The sequence below is a fragment of the Hyla sarda genome, chromosome 6 (assembly GCF_029499605.1).
Source record: "Hyla sarda isolate aHylSar1 chromosome 6, aHylSar1.hap1, whole genome shotgun sequence".
Lineage (NCBI taxonomy): Eukaryota > Metazoa > Chordata > Amphibia > Anura > Hylidae > Hyla > Hyla sarda.
The window spans coordinates 51,288,821-51,305,156 of record NC_079194.1 but is presented as its reverse complement, the minus strand read 5'-3'; the positions used below and the strand labels follow the sequence as shown (position 1 = coordinate 51,305,156).

Genomic DNA, 16,336 nt, shown 5'->3' with positions numbered 1-16,336 from the left:
AAGACTATGTTCACACTGCAGAATTTCTGCATGAATTTATAGCCAATTCACTTCAATGGGATTCTGCTGTCCCATTCTCACAGAATTTCTGCTGCAGAATCTCCTTGGCAGGAATTCCATTGAAGTGAATCAGCAATTAATTTCTGCGGTATTTACTGCAGAATTCTCATGCTGAAATTGTGCCATGTGAACAAAGCCTTTTGTACTAAAGATGCTCAGCCGCTTGGGATGCGTCTAACATGATAACTTTTCTTTATGGTTTTCAGTCATGACCAAAAGACACATTCAGCTGTGGATCAATAAAATGCACCTAGTGCAAAGTATTAACAGAAATACTGAAAACTTTTTACTTCCATTCATTGCATATATATATAAATCCAGATCAGGTGTAAGCCCTTTAGTGTCACCATTAGAGATGAGCGAACTTACAGTAAATTCGATTCGTCACAAACTTCTCAGCTCGGCGGTTGCTGACTTTTCCTGCATAAATTAGTTCAGCTTTCAGGTGCTCCGGTGGGATGGAAAAAGTGGATACAGTCCTAGGAAAGAGTCTCCTAGGAATGTATCCACCTTTTCCAGCCCACGGGAACACCTGAAAGCTGAACTAATTTATGCAGGATAAGTCAGCAACCGCCGAGCCGAGAAGTTCGTGACGAATCGAATTTACTGTAAGTTCGCTCATCTCTAGTCACCATTATAACGAAATAATTTAGAAGATAGGGATAGCGCTAAAAGTTTCATGGATACAGTAAGTCACAGTAGGGGAAACATTCTCCAGAATACCCACAAAAAGAAAATTCATGGTGACAACCTTCTCCTTAATACTTTATTTTCCCCTTAAAAAAATTGATACAGAAAAGCAATATTTTTACCCTTTGGTTAACATCTGTTAACCAGAATCCTTTTAAATAGCCCTGAGTGGACAAAACAATGCAGCAAGCAATATTCTGCCCACTGACATCTTGCTACATAAACAAACACCAGATGGAAACCCGTCGGGATCCATTGGTGTATGATGTGCACTGGAGCGCCTGGCTGTTTTCGGCGATGAATAGGTCTTTTAGGGTGGATTCAGGTTGAAAAAGGTAAGCCCCCTCCGAATGAGGCCAATGTGTTTGTGGATCAGTGATATAACAATCAGTACATCCATATCGGTAATCAAATGCTGCCCTTTATATTTCTGCTTAACATTTTCTTGCAAATCGGTGTCGGATTTTTATATTCGAGAAATCTGCGTGAACATACACAGAATCTTGAAGGGTATATTCACATATCTCAAAGATTTTGTCTGAGCATCCACCTCCCAAAACCTACGGTGCTAGGACTGAGTGGACCAGCACTGTCACCACGGACGGCAATGCAGTCGGAACGTAATTCCACCAAGAGAATGACCCTGCCGTGCAAATTTCTGCTGCAGATTTTCACAATGTGAATAGATCAGAAAAAGACCCATTCACACCAATGCTATATACTAGGGCAGCTGATTCCTTGCGAAGATTCTGTAGTGTGAACATACACTAAGGGGGAGATTTATCAAAACCCGTCCAGAGGAAAAGTAGTTGAGTTGCCCATAGCAACCAATCAGATCACTTCTTTCATTTTTCAGAGGACTTTTCAAAAGTGAATGAAGCGATCTGATTGGTTGCTATGGGGAACTCAGCAACTTTTCCTCTGGACAGGTTTTGATAAATCTCCCTCTATTCGTTGAAATGTCCCTTATCTGTACGCATTTTAGGAAAAAACTAAGATTTATAAAAAGGACAATGCCGTTGCTTTCACCATCATGATTAAATCCTAAACTATTTAAGATACAAGTGTCTATATCTTATCCCTTGTGCTAGATGCCCCCTGATCTCCCTAAGGCCGAGTTCATATTAATAAAATTCCAGCAATATCCACTCACTACAGCGCAGTAACGGTGGATTCCCCTGGAGGAATGAACATGCTCAATCTTTCTATGGACTCCAACTCCTCGTTGGAAGGTCTGTGATGGAACAACCGATGTGTGAACAGAGCAGGAGAATTCCATTGAAATCAATGGGAGGCTGCAGCAAGTGGAATACGTATGGAATTTCCATAGTGTGAATGGGCTCCTACAGTGCCACCATCGTGGTGAAAGGATTAAGCACCAAACCCGTGAAAAGGTTAATGGAAAAGCATACGAATAAGGCCCTTTGCACACTGCTGTTGTACCCAGTCGGCAAACGTCCATCAGGCACTTTTTATTGTTTTGTGCGTTAACAAACGTTATTTTTGACGAGGCACAACGGGAAACAACGGTCCCTACAGATTCCATTTAATATTATGGGCTCCGTGGGGCGCCATTGTTTTCAGACAAAATTAGCGGAAGGAAAAAAAAATGTTACTTAATGTATTTTCCTCCCGGTATTCTCCCCGGGTTCCCCGACGGACGTCACACGGCCGTGTCACAAAGGCAGTGGAAATGCCCAAGGAATATATGCCCAACTTCAACATTTTCAATCCAACCACCTTGAGGGACAGTAGCTTATCTGTATACATTTCTGGGGAAAATTAAAAAGTATTAATGGAGGATGCGGTCTTCTTCACCATCTTGGTGAATTCTATTCATAAAGGTTACGAATGTCGCATTAGATTACCTTGCCATAGGTTCAAAATTCTTTACGCATCAGTATTGTTTGCCGGTAACAGCCAAAGCCAACAGCAGTATTTACAAACCAGCGTGCATTCAGCTGTTTGCAAAACTACAACTCCCAGCATGCTGGACAGCCAAAGGCTGTCCAGGCATGCTGGGAGTTGTTTTTCAACAGCTGGAGGCACCCTGGCTGGGAAACACTGTTGGACCATAGGTGAAAAGGGGGAAGATTTATCAAAACCTGTTTAGTTGCCAAGAGCAACCAATCAGATCGCCTCTTTCATTTTTCACAGGCCTCTTTAAAAATGAAAGAAGCGATCTGATTGGTTGCTATGGGCAACTGCACCACTCTTCCTGTGCACAGGTTTTGATAAATCTCCCCCTTTGCCTGTTACCGCCAAACGTTACTGATGCCCAAAAGGTCTTATTACCTATGGTCCAATCACCACATTCTTTAGTGTGAACATACCCTAACAACAGTGGTTCCCAACCAGGGTGCCTCCAGCTGTTGAAAAACTACAACTCCCAGCTAAAGGCTGTCCGGGCATGCTGGGAGTTGTCGTTTTTGCAACAGCTGGATGCACCCTGGTTGGGAAATACTGCTGGTGGCTTTGGCTGTTACCGCCAAACTTTACTGACGCCTAAAACCAACCAGGGAGCATCCAGCACATTGTAAAACTACAACTCCCAGCATGCCCGGACAGCCAAAGGCTGTCCGGGCATGCTGGGAGTTGTAGTTTTGCAACAGCTGGAGACACCCTGTTTGGGAAACACAGCGTTAGAGAGTGCATGCTGTTCTGTGTTATATTATAGAAACATGCAAAGCTACATATAAAGATTGAGGCACTCTACATAAAAAAACTAAAGCGATGGCTTCACTCCAGTAGGAGCCATTTAAATTTCATGGAAGAAGAGAAAACATTTTTTGCAAACTTTCTGTTCAAAGAATAATGACAAAAAAAAAAAAAAAAAAAGTCAAGTTGTACTGTAAAATGTTAAATATTCACTTCTATTATATATTACTATTGTAATATATATGTATTTTATGTACTGTTAAATATTATATGACTTCACATTTTAACCCCAAAAAAAAAAAAAAATAAAAATAAACAGGCTGACATGAGGAAGGCAGCACTGGGGTAAGAGAGGACACTTGGGGCCATAATTCTTAAAAAAAAAAAAAAAAAAAAAAAAAAAAAAAAAGGATCTAAAAGTCCTATTTTATATATCACAGTTGTAGATCACTGAGGGATTTAGGGTCCAATGAGTTTCTCAAGAAAAGCTTGCAACTGATCCTCCTCTTTGACGCCCACAAACTGATCGACAACAGCGCCATTTTTCATTGCGAGAACTGTGGGCACGGCCGATACCTGTGCGAGAAGAAAAGGTGGTAAGAAAAAAAAAAAGTAAGAAAACCTTGGAATGCATTGTAATGATTTAGTCAGGGGCAACACCTTCCAGCAGATATGATTGGGCCATGTTCACATGGAGGAATTCGGCTGCAGCAGAGTCCCATTGATTTCAATAGGATTCTGTTGCACAGGGCAAAAATCACGATATTGAAGTCTACTGATGTTTAGTCGTGTGGTTGGAAGTGTTTGGTGAGATACATTTGACACCAGAATGGTGAATGTCTGGGGTCATGGAGTCAATAAATGTTCTATTCAGGCACAAAGGAGCGATTAGATGAAAGAAAGACTCCTGTATGTGACAATCATGGAGAAGGTATACACTCTATACAAAACTCCATGTAAGGGTAAGGCTAGGTTCACTCTACGGAATTTCCGCCTGCAATTCCGCTTTGAAATTACAGGCAGAAATTCCACTTACTAAAATGTACTGTATAGTGAATGGGTTTCCGTTCACAAATTCATACTTCGGAATTTGTGAAGTGGAATTTGTGAATGGAAAATCCGCTTGGAAATTTCCACCTGAAGAATGGCGTTGCTCATTCTTCAGGCGGAAATACTTGCAGAACACATTGGAGTCTATTGGAGACTGCAGTATCCGCGCGGTCCTAGCACCGACTGATTCAGTCAGCGCTGGCTGCACTCTGAATCTCCAGGTGGAAATTTTCTGCCCGGAGATTCCGCAGTCTGAACCTAACCTAAGGGTCACATTGCTGCTGGATATTTTTGTTCTCATTAATGGATAAGTCTCATGCTCAAAAACATATCCCCTTCCTTTAAAGTCAATGGGTATTAAAATCAGCTGCATATTTTCCTACACATTTTCTTCAATGGGTAGGAAAATATGCAGCAGAAAATACCCCTAGGCTAGGTTCACGCTGCTGTTGTGCTCCAACCCGTTCAGGGTCTGTTGGGCTCTTTTTTTCCCTCTAAGCTAAACTGACCTTGGACAAGGTCTGAGCACAATTGATACTGTTGAGTCCCGACAGATCCCATTGACTTGAATAGGGTCCGTTGCATGTCTGGTATTTTACAGGAGAGGAGAAGAAAAAAAAGATCAGACGCAGTACGTTTTTCTCTGCTCAACTCCTGTTCTTCCAATGGACTAAGTGATGGAGCTCCCTTTAGTGGAGCACGGCAGCAGTGTGAACGTTACCTTTCTGCTCCCATTGGGGTCATTTAAAGCAATAAAGGGGCACAAGAAGGATGACCGATCCTCCTCTCTTTACATTATTTGTCAGCATGTATTCCATTGGCCTTCCTCTGCTCTTCCTATAGACAAGTGTTTCTTCAAATATGTTCTCGACTACTAAAAAGCCTTCCTGCCCAGATGTATGACATAAATCCTTGGCAGGGAAGGGGTAAAGTGCCATATGCCAAAAATCTCTGTTTCTAGAGAAAAATGGATTCTACTAATATTTCCTAGTAGGACATATAGAAAGGAGTAATATAAAAGGAGAGAAAATCTTCTATGTGGTCCAGCTAAATGTACAAAAACCTACCTCGTATTCAAGAGCGAGATCAGTATGGTCATCTATGTCAACTTTGGCCATCAAGACTTTCCCTTGTTGTTTCGCCACCATCTTTTCCAGGCGAGGTCCCAAAATTTTGCATGGACCGCACCATCTGGGGAAATGACAATACAATTATTCCGCATCAGAAATGTTTATACAGATAAATGCTAACAACCTAGTTGGTGATACCTGTTCATATTCTAGCTACATAAACCTGACAGACGAAAAATACTTTTATTGGTCTACATCACTGTTCCTTAAAGGGGTACTCCAGGGAAATAAAACATAGCCCTCTACTTATAGGGGATAAGTTTCTAATCACGGGGTGACTACCTGCCTCCGATTCACTGATGTGGTCTGGCTTAGCCAGGATAGATCAGTGGATAGCCAATCACACTGTATAATGCTATGCCATAGCATTATACAGTAAACTAATTACCCTTTTTTCCCCCTTGTAAGGAAAAATATTTACAAATTTGGTATCACTGTGTGCGTAAATATCCAAACAATTCACTATATATTGTTTATGATCCCGCACGGTAAATGGTGCAAACATTTAAAAAAAAAAAATAAAAAAAATTATTTTTAATCACAACATAAATCCCCCAAAAAATTTTTTTTATAAAGAGGTCCCATCAAAGCAAAAATTGTACCAATAAAAACGACAGATCACGGCATGAAAAAAAAAAAAAAAAAATTAGCCTCATACATCCCCGTAAACAAAGAGAAAAAATAAATAAAAAAAAAAAAAGGTATAGGGGCCAGAAAATATTTTTTTTTTTTTAGTAGCACAATAACAGAAAAACGATATACCGTATTTATCGGGGTATACCACGCACCGGCCTATAACACGCACCCTCATTTTACCAAGGATATTTGGGTAAAAAAAGTTTTTTACCCAAATATCCATGATACAATGAGGGTGCGTGTGTGCGCGTGTATACCCCGATATACCCCCAGGAAAGGCAGGGGGAGAGAGGCCGTCGCTGCCCGCTTCTCTCCCCCTGCCTTTCCTGGGGTCTAGAGCGCTGCTGTTGGCCCTTTTCACCCCCTGGTTATCGGCGCCGCTGCCCGTTCTGTCCCCCTGACTATCGGTGCCGGCGCCGATAGCCAGGGGGAGAGAAGCGGCGCCGACAGCCAGGGGGAGAGAAGGGGCAGCGGCACCCATTACCGGCGCCGCTGCCCCGTTGCCTCCCCCCATCCCCGGTGGCATAATTACCTGAGTCGGGTCCGCGCTGCTCCAGGCCTCTGTCGTGCGTCCCCAGCGTCGTTGCTATGCACGGCGCGGCGCTCTGACGTCATGCGCCGCGCCGTTCAGCGCATAGCAATGACGCCGGGGACGCACGACGGAGGCCTGGAGCAGCGCGGACCCGACTCAGGTAATTATGCCACCGGGGATGGGGGGAGGCAACGGGGCAGCGGCGCCGGCAATGGGTGCCGCTGCCCCTTCTCTCCCCCTGGCTGTCGGCGCCGCTTCTCTCTCCCTGGCTATCGTCGCCGGCACCGATAGTCAGGGGGACAGAACGGGCAGCGGCGCCGATAACCAGGGGGTGAAAAGGGCCGACAGCAGCGCTCTAGACCCCAGGAAAGGCAGGGGGAGAGAAGCGGGCAGCGACGGCCTCTCTCCCCCTGCCTTTCCTGGGGGTGTATCGGCGTATAACACGCACATAGACTTTAGGCTAAAAATTTTAGCCTAAAAAGTGCGTGTTATACGCCGATAAAAACGGTACTTCATTTAAATCACATTGACCTACAGAATAAAGATAATGTACCTTTTTTCCCATAATGTGCACTGCGTAAAAACCAAACCCCCCAAAAGTTGCAAAATTGCAGTTTTCCACCCACAAATATGAATTTCTTTATGTTTAATGGTAGATGTTATGGTAAATGAAAGATGTCATTACAAAGTACAATTGGTCGCAAAACAACCAGCCCTCATATGGGTCTGTAGGTGAAAAAAATAAATAAAGTTATGGATTTTAACCCCTTAACGACAAAGGACGTAAATATACGTCATGGTGACGTGGTACTTAACGCGCCATGACGTATATTTACACACCGCCATGACCGCGAGCACCGGACCGATGCTCGTGTCATGTGCGGCAGGTCCCGGCTGCTATCAGCAGCCAGGGACCCGCCGGTAATGGCGGAAATCCGTGATTGCGCGGAAGTCCACCATTAACCCTTCAGATGCCATCATCAATACAGATCACAGCATCTGCGGCAGTGCGGTGCTTTGAATGGCTAATCGGATCGCTGGGATCCGATCATCCAGCATGGCAGCCGGAGGTCCCCTCACCTATGTATAGCACTGAACAGTATTAGCAATCAAATGATTGCTATAAATAGTCCCCTATGGGGACTATTAAAGTGTAAAAAAAAAATTTTGAAAAATCCCCTCCCCCAATAAAAAAAAAAAGTAAAAAACGTCTGTATTTTCCATTTTACCCCCCAAAAAAAGCGTTAAAAAAAAACCAAAAAAAAAACATTTACACATTTGGTATCGCCGCGTGCGTAAAAGTCTGAACTATTAAAATATATTGTTAATTATCCCATATGGTGGGAGTTGTAGTTTTGCAACAGCTGGAGGCACCCTGGTTGGGAAACACTGCTATATATGTTGTGTTGAGTTACATTAATTATAGAAAATTGTTTAGATGTTGTGGGACATGTGTGACCTCGATAATCATGTTTTAAACTTTATATTTTTATTGATCCTCTTTACAGTCAATTGTAGCAGAAATTGCTTTATGGCTGAAGTATAATATTCTGCAGCTGCTGCCAGCTATATATAAAGTGACATTTACAGCACAGTATAAGCTATGAATAGGTTACAATATGTTTTAGAGGCCCATAAAAAGTGCGGAGAACATTCCCTGACATATACAACGTAAAGCATAACCTATAGTGTTCTTTGCTTAACCCATTGAAGATCTGCCACCTTTTTTTTCTTGTCTTGTTCCAAGAGCACTATCATTTTCATTTCTCTATGATGTAGCTGTAGGAGGGCTGGTTAATAGTGCAGTGCCCCAACCAGTGTGCCCCCAGCTGTTGCAAAACTACAACTCCGGGCATGCTGGGAGTTGTAGCTTTGCGACAGCTGGAGGCACACTGGTTGGTAAGCACAGTATTAAAATATACAGTTTGTCTCACTAATACAATCAGTTTGGTCATCTATGTCACCTCTGGCCATCAAGATTTTACCTTGTTGTTTCCCCATGTGGGATCACTAAGGGGGTCCAACCCCAGGGACCTACAGTGGTCTCAAGAAGGCTGGGTTCACACCACATTTTTGCAATACAGTTCCGTATCAAAATTTTGGATGAAAAATGGATTAAACTGTATCAAAAGGATTGTACAAATTTTAACCCGTATACGGTTTGAAAAATAATGTCCGGTTGCATCCTTTTTTTTGCGGGGGGGGGGGGGGGGGGGGAAACTTACATTTTTAACTTTTCACTCCATTATGAATAAAGTTTCACTTGTTTGATTGAAATTCCAAGAAAAAAAATGTGCAAAGTCAAAAACCGTATGGCGCAAACCAGATGGAACCGTACGCACATACAGTTCTGTACGGTTCCCATTGACTCCCATGTTAAAAAAAAAGTATACGGTTTTTAACCCGGATCAAAAACTGTGGTAGGCTGCTGTTTTGGGTACGGAAAAAAAAAAAACGGAGAAAACCGTACAAGGTGCAATACGGACACAACTGGGTGCATTGTTTGATCGTTTGGCATACGGTTTTCAATACGATTCCATACGGTTTTCAAATTGAACATGTATATGGGAACTGAATAGGTTCCCCAGTGGCCTTTGTGATAAGAGCTGCGGGCGCTTGTGTGACTATTTACACAAGCACCAATGTGTAATCACAATTTAAGAATGCTGCCAGGACCCGTGTAACTAGTTATGGACGAGGTCCCAGCAGCTGCTTCCCGTCCCCCCTGTTCTGAGTGACACATCTCTATCTGCGTATACTGGCGGGGCAGAGAGCAGCCTCTGGGAGCCACCCCAGTGGCTACTTACCTGGGTCCCAGCGACATTTCTGGACTATAATTCCTCTTTAATACCCGAGTAATTCATAGTGTCCTCATTGGACGGCCAGCACCAGTTTTATATTGCCAGCAGCATAAAACTGATGACAGGGTCCTGAGCTATGACCTAAAGCGGACACAGGGGGCGACAGGGAGAACATCTCTACATTGTATTTCTACCATGAATATTTAACTTACTGTGCATGAAAATCCACTACCACTGGCGTTTCACTCCCAACAACTCGATCCTCAAAGTCGTCTTTATTCTGCACGTTGAACGTCACTCTACAGGAAGGCGATATGTGAAAGGTGCGAGCAGCGGTAAGGACAGGATGTGTTGAGGTCGTAGACAGCAGACCCCGTGTCTGTGGACATTGTGACTGGTAGCGGGGGATGGGCTGTGCAGATCCAGTTACACTTCTCCCAAATGAAGAAATAAGTCGTCTTAACATCAACCTCTGTGCCATCTGCAAAGAGAAATACAACGTAAAGAAGGAACAACTTCCCAAAGATAAGGGGGGGGGGGGCCTTGAATGTGAGAAGATTAAAATGTTTACAAATGTTTATTATTTTAGCAAAACATGGAAATCAGCACACAGAGCGGGATGTTCTAACAAGACCGACGATTGGGTTTTACAAGTTATAGGAAAAAATAAAAAATAAAAAAAACTGTGTTATTAGGATACAATGCAGATTTGCACTATGCCCAATATATTGTACACTTTGCAATGCAGAAATTCTCACATCCTTATATATTTATTTATTTTTTTAAATATGCCGGCATATAAAAAAAAATAAAAATAAATAAATAAAAAAATGGACGCACCGGCGGCCCCAGGTTGTTTACTTCAGTCCTCTGGCTTTGCCTTCTTCCCGGTTGCCAGTGAAGTGAAAAAAACTGACCCGTAGCCGAATGTGACCTGAGCTTCTCAGCTCAGCACTCTTAGCGCTGATCCCTGTTAGGGTTAAATGGGCACTGTACCAACTTTTTTTTTTGTTGACATGTTGTAGTATTTTATTTTTTATTATTAACATCATGTATTTTACATTTGAAAACCGGCCACTAGGGGTTTCCCTCCTAGTGGCCGGCTGCAGCCTGGCGTGACGTCACGCCTGAATTCGGACCGATGCCAGCCGGGCAATCAGTCCGAATTCATACAGGCTGCGCTCGCTCCCTGCCAGTCAATCAGACAGGCAAGAGAGAGCACTGAGAACAGAAGTACGCATTGGCTCCCCTGCTCCCTGGCCTCCCATGCCGGCTCCGCCTCCCGGCATCCCGTCGCTGCTGCTGGTGTGAGGTGAGATCGGACTGTCCTGCAGTTTGGTATGAGGGGGAGCGGGCTGCGCGGCGGGGTTCGGGGGGTATTATAGCGTGAATTTTGCACAGTTGACTGTCCTGCAGTTTGGTATGAGGGGGAGCGGGTTGCGCGGTGGGGTTGGCCGCAACTATGGAACAATATTGTTTTTAACACAGGGGGCCTCCAGTTGTTTCACCACTACAACTGCCAGCATGCCCTGACAGCCAATAGATGTGGTGAAACAGCTGGAGGCACCCTGTGTAGAACTAAGGGTGGAAGTCGGCCCCCCCAGCAAGCATCAGTGACGTCGCGCCAGCTGGGGAAGTCTGCCTGGTAGTGAGCACACTACCAGGCAGACAAAAAAGCATTTTTAATATAGTAAAAAAATTAAAAAATAAAATAAAAAAATTAAAGGCAATACACATGGACAATAGGCATGGACAGAAAAAAAAAAAAAAAAAAAAAGGGATGGTGGGAGCTACACTTTAAGGGTTAGAATTAGGGTTAAGATTAGAGGTTAGGATTAGGAAGTAATAGGGAGTCGGCTGTAAAGCAAAAAAAAAAAAAAATAAAGTGTGTTGGTGTGCGGGACAACGCTAGGGTTGGGATTTGCTAATCAGCAGAGTGACGCGTTAATCAAGGGCAACCAGGAGGAAGGCAATACCAGGACACCGAGGGAGCTGTAGCCGGTGAGTCCAGTTTGTTGTTTTATATTTTGGCAGCCCCGGGATGACGGCACAAAAACTTTCTAAATGAGACTACTCCTTTAAAGCGGTACTCCCGTGCCCCAGAATTCTAAACATTTTGTTTAAAACGCTTGGGGCGGATGGCCGTGATGTCATGCCACACCCCCTCCATTCATGTCTATGGGAGGGGGTGTGACATCATGAGGGGCGTGGCCGTTCGCTCCAAGCGTTCTGAACAAAATATTGAGATCGCTGGGGCATGGGACTACCCCTTTTAAGGATTTGTCCCACCAATGATAATTATCCAGCGGATAGGGGATAAGTGTGAGGCTAGGTTCACACTGCGGAATCTCCGCCCGGAGTGAAAAATTTTTTTGTTTTATATCAAGTGGCTCCAGAAAGTTAAACAGATTTGTAAATTACTTCTATTAAAAAAAAATCTTAATCCTTCCAGTAGTTATCAGCTGCTGAAGTTGAGTTTTTCCTTTGTCTGACCACAGTGCTCTCTGTCTGTCTCAGGTACTGTCCAGAGTAGAAGCAAATCCCCATAGTAAACCTCTCCTGCTCTGGACAGTTCCTGACATGGGCAGAGGGGTCAGCAGAGAGCACTGTGGTCAGACTGGAAAGAATTGCTCAACACCCTTTGAAACATACAGCAGCTGATAAGTACTGGAAGGATTAAGATTTTTTAATAGAAGTAATTTATAAATCTGTTTAACTTTCTGGAGCCAGTTAATTAGAATACCCCTTTAAAGGGGTACTACACCCCCTAGACATCTTATCCCCTATCCAAAGGATAGGGGATAAGATGTCTGATCGCGGGGGTCCCGCTGCTGGGGACTCCGCAATATAGCATGCGGCACCCACCTGTTTCTGCTCCGGAAGCGCTGGAGGGTCTGGGTCCCGACCACGGGAATGGAAGATCGTGACGTCACGCCCGCCCCCTCAATTCAAGTCTACGAGAGGTGGCGTGACTGCCGTCACGCCCCCTCCCATAGACTTGCATTGAGGGGGAGGGGCGTGATGTCACACAGGGGCGGAGTCGTGACATCACGATCTTACATTCCTGTGGTCAGGACCCAGACCCTCCAGCTTTTTCCGGAGCAGAAACAGGTGGGTGCCACATGCTATATTTGGATAGGGGATAAGATGTCTAGGGGTGGAGTACCCCTTTAATTTTCTACCGGAATTTTACTTTTTGGAGGTTTTGCTACTGAACCTCCAACTTGTGCACTGAGTCGCTGAATTCCCATTGAAATCAACAGGAGCGCGCTGCAAGGCCGAATTCCTTGTGGATATTCAGTGCAGATTCTCCAGACTGTGAACAGGGGCTTACTTTTAGGAGTTCTGAATAAATTGGGGTTAAAAAAAAAATAAAAAATAAAAAAGTTGTCACTTTCAGCTATTTATCCGAAATGTTGTCACGGCTTTCTGGAGACTTTTTCACAATCTGTGTCCCTTATTATGTTTTCTACTCTTATTTTCATTGAGTTATTTTTTATTTTTTTTATTCTGTCACTTTTTCCTGCATTTGATTATTTTACACACACACACGTTGGCTTATGTCTAATGTGCAAAAAAAAAAAAAAAAAAACACAACATCCAAAAATGACGCTCAAGAATACAAGGAAAAACTGAATAGAAATGTTATACTGAAAGAGTAATTGACACACACACACACACACACACCTACCTACCTACCTACCTCTAGGAAACAGCACCCAACATGAAGTCCAGGTATTATGCAGACTACAAGGTCTTTATTTACATCACAGCATAAAGTGCGACATTTCGGCTAGCAAGCCTTTTTCAAGCTTGGATTAAAACAGTGTAGCGTCTGACACTTTTCTACGTGTCCTTGCTAGCAGTCATAGATTTTTTTTTTTTTTTGGGCAAAAAAAAAAAAAAAAAGCGCAATTGCGCAAATAAATAAATCCAGAGACATTTTTTTGTGCAGATGATACATACCATTCCACTGCACAAAGTGGTGTACAATACACCAAATAGGTGACAACTAGAGATGAGCGAACTTACAGTAAATTCGATTCGTCACGAACTTCTCGGATCGGCAGTTGATGACTTATCCTGCATAAATTAGTTCAGCTTTCCGGTGTTCCCGTGGGCTGGAAAAGGTGGATACAGTCCTAGGAAAGAGTCTCCTAGGACTGTATCCACCTTTTCCAGCCCACCGGAGCACCTGAAAGCTGAACTAATTTACGCAGGAAAAGTCATCAACCGCCGAGCCGAGAAGTTCGTGACGAATCGAATTTACTGTAAGTTCGCTCATCTCTAGTGACAACTTTAGAAAACCATCCACAAATGGGAAAGAAAAAAATAATAATAATAAAAAATACACAAATGCGCAAAATTTGTAAATGGGAAAAATAATGTAAAGGCAGTGATACATCTCCCCCATTGTGTTAAGTGTTCCCTTTATTTTTTGGAGCAGTACACACACACAATGTGACAACTCTTGTCCACATTTATGTAACACTTGTTGCAGTTTTTCCCCAACCAGTGTTCTTCCAGCTGTTGCAAAACTACAACTCCCAGCATGCCCGGACAGCCAAAGGCTGTCCGGGCATGCTGGGAGTTGTAGTTTTGCAACAGCTGGAGGCACCCTGCTTTGGAAACTCGACTTTACAAACATTGCTTATGATATCTGATTCCTAGCACACTATACACACAGTGCGGCCGTCTAATCCGCGAGTGGCATCACCTGTCCCCCTATTCACACACCCAGTGTCGGGCGCTGACTACGCGTCTCCCGGCCGCACATTACACCGCGCACACGGTCACCCACGCCGCTCACCTTGAGAACCGTCACTTCCTGAGAAAGACGAGGAGCTCGTGTGACGTGCGACCACGTGACAAAAGGACGCGCGCGTGACGTCATTTTAAAGTGACCGGTTTAAAAGACCCCCCCACTAGGCAGTGTACCACGTGACCCGTCCTAGTGGCGTCTGTTATGTGCGTTACCTCTCTATAGTGTGGGAAGAGATCAGTTGTCCATAACAACTAATGACAGAGCAGCTTTCTTTTCACACTTTATGATCTGTTCACATTATGCGGTTTTGTCCAGATGTCAAAACAATCAATGCCTTTTTCTTTATTTTTTTTGAAAGGAAAGTTTTCAGGGCATATTGTAATCACAGAGGGGGGAGATTTCTCAAAACTTGTACAGTTGCCCATAGCAACCTCGAGGCCATAAAAAAAATGCTCTGATTGGTTGCTATGGGCAACTGTACCACTCTTTTTTCTACACAGGTTTTGCTAAATCTGCCCCAATTTTTTTAAACCCTTAAGGACGCAACCCCTTTGCCACTATGACACAGTTAATTTTAGCGTTTTATGTTTTTCCTTTGTCGTCTTTTAAAGGGGTATTCCACCCTTGGACATCTTATTCCCTTTCCAAAGGATAGGGGACAAGATGTCTGATCACGGGGGATCCGGCTGCTGAGACCCCCCCACCCCTACGATCTCCAGGCGGCACCCTGGAGCAGACAACAGGAGGAAAATATAGGCAATTAGCAAGACACAATAAAGGTGTGGTTCTGCAGGTGGTGACCACAGACCACTTCTCAGTTCCTATGCTTCCTGGCTGATGTTTTGGTCACTTTTGAATGCTGGCGGTGCTTTCACTCTAGTGGTAGCACGAGACAGAGTCTACAATCCACACAAGTGGCTCAGATAGTGCAGCTCATCCAGGATGGCACATCAATGCGAGCTGTGGCAAGAAGGTTTGCTGTGTCTGTCAGCTTAGCGTCCAGAGCATGGAGGCGCTACCAGGAGACAGGCCAGTACATCAGGAGATGTGGAGGAGGCCAACAACCCAGCAGCAGGACTGTTACCTCCGCCTTTGTGCGAGGAGGAGCACTGCCATAGCCCTGCAAAATGACCTCCAGCAGGCCACAAATGTGCATGTGTCCACTGAAACGGTCAGAAACAGACTCCATGAGGGTGGTATGAGGGCCCGACGTCCACAGGTGGGGGTTGTGCTTACAGCCCAACACCCTGCAGGACGTTTGGCATTTGCCAGAGAACACCAAGATTGTCAAATTCGCCACTGGCGCCCTGTGCTCTTCACAAATGAAAGCAGGTTCACACTGAGCACATGTGACAGAGTCTGGAGACTCTGTGGAGAATGTTCTGCTGCCTGTAACATCCTCCAGCCTTGACCGGTTTGGCAGTGGGTCAGTAATGGTGTGGGGTGGCATTTCTTTGGGGGCCGCACAGCCCTCCATGTGCTTGCTAGAGTTAGCCTGACTCTCATTTGGTACCGAGATGAGATCCTCAGACCCCTTGTGAGACCATATGCTGGTGCGGTTGGCCCTGGGTTCCTCCTAATGCAAGACAATGCTAGACCTCATGTGGCTGGAGTGTGTCAGCAGTTCCTGCAATGGGAAGGCATTGATGCTATGGACTGGCCCGCCTGTTCCCCAGACCTGAATCCGATTGAGCACATCTGGGACATCATGTCTCGCTCCATCCACCAATGCCTCCCGGGAAGTGGTGTCCGCCTTGAAGGGGTCTTCCCTGCGCAGGACCTCTGGAAGGGCCCATTCCTCGTCTCCACATACTTCACGCTCTCACAAGCATCCTAGGGGTGCCTCGTCTGACTCTTCCATTGAGTCTTCAGATAGAAGTGAGTGTTCCCCTCGTGGGTCCCGCCCCCCCCCCCCCCCCGGTCATCTGGGCACAAATGTCGTTCCTCTAGAGGACGTTCTCGGAGTCGCCGCTCTGCCACGCCAGAGCCGCGTACTCGGTCAGGGTCGCCCCCC

At 44.7% G+C, this 16,336-nt stretch overlaps 1 protein-coding gene across 4 annotated transcripts; it reads right to left on the bottom strand.

The window, feature by feature from the left end:
* Window positions 1–617: 617 nt before the first annotated feature.
* On the bottom strand, window positions 618–14,466 carry TXN2 (thioredoxin 2). Of its 4 annotated transcripts, none has more exons than XM_056528064.1 (4): window positions 14,368–14,466; window positions 9,770–10,038; window positions 5,526–5,649; window positions 618–3,984 (listed from the first exon to the last, which is right to left on the bottom strand). In XM_056528064.1, exons 1-4 carry the CDS (start codon window positions 14,449–14,451, stop codon window positions 3,868–3,870), a joined length of 594 nt encoding a protein of 197 aa, XP_056384039.1. In that variant the 5' UTR covers window positions 14,452–14,466; the 3' UTR covers window positions 618–3,867. The 4 variants fall into 4 exon arrangements, with proteins under 4 accessions (XP_056384039.1, XP_056384041.1, XP_056384040.1 ...); XM_056528066.1 differs by having other exon boundaries at window positions 14,295–14,405; XM_056528065.1 differs by having other exon boundaries at window positions 14,275–14,377.
* Window positions 14,467–16,336: the final 1,870 nt, after the last annotated feature.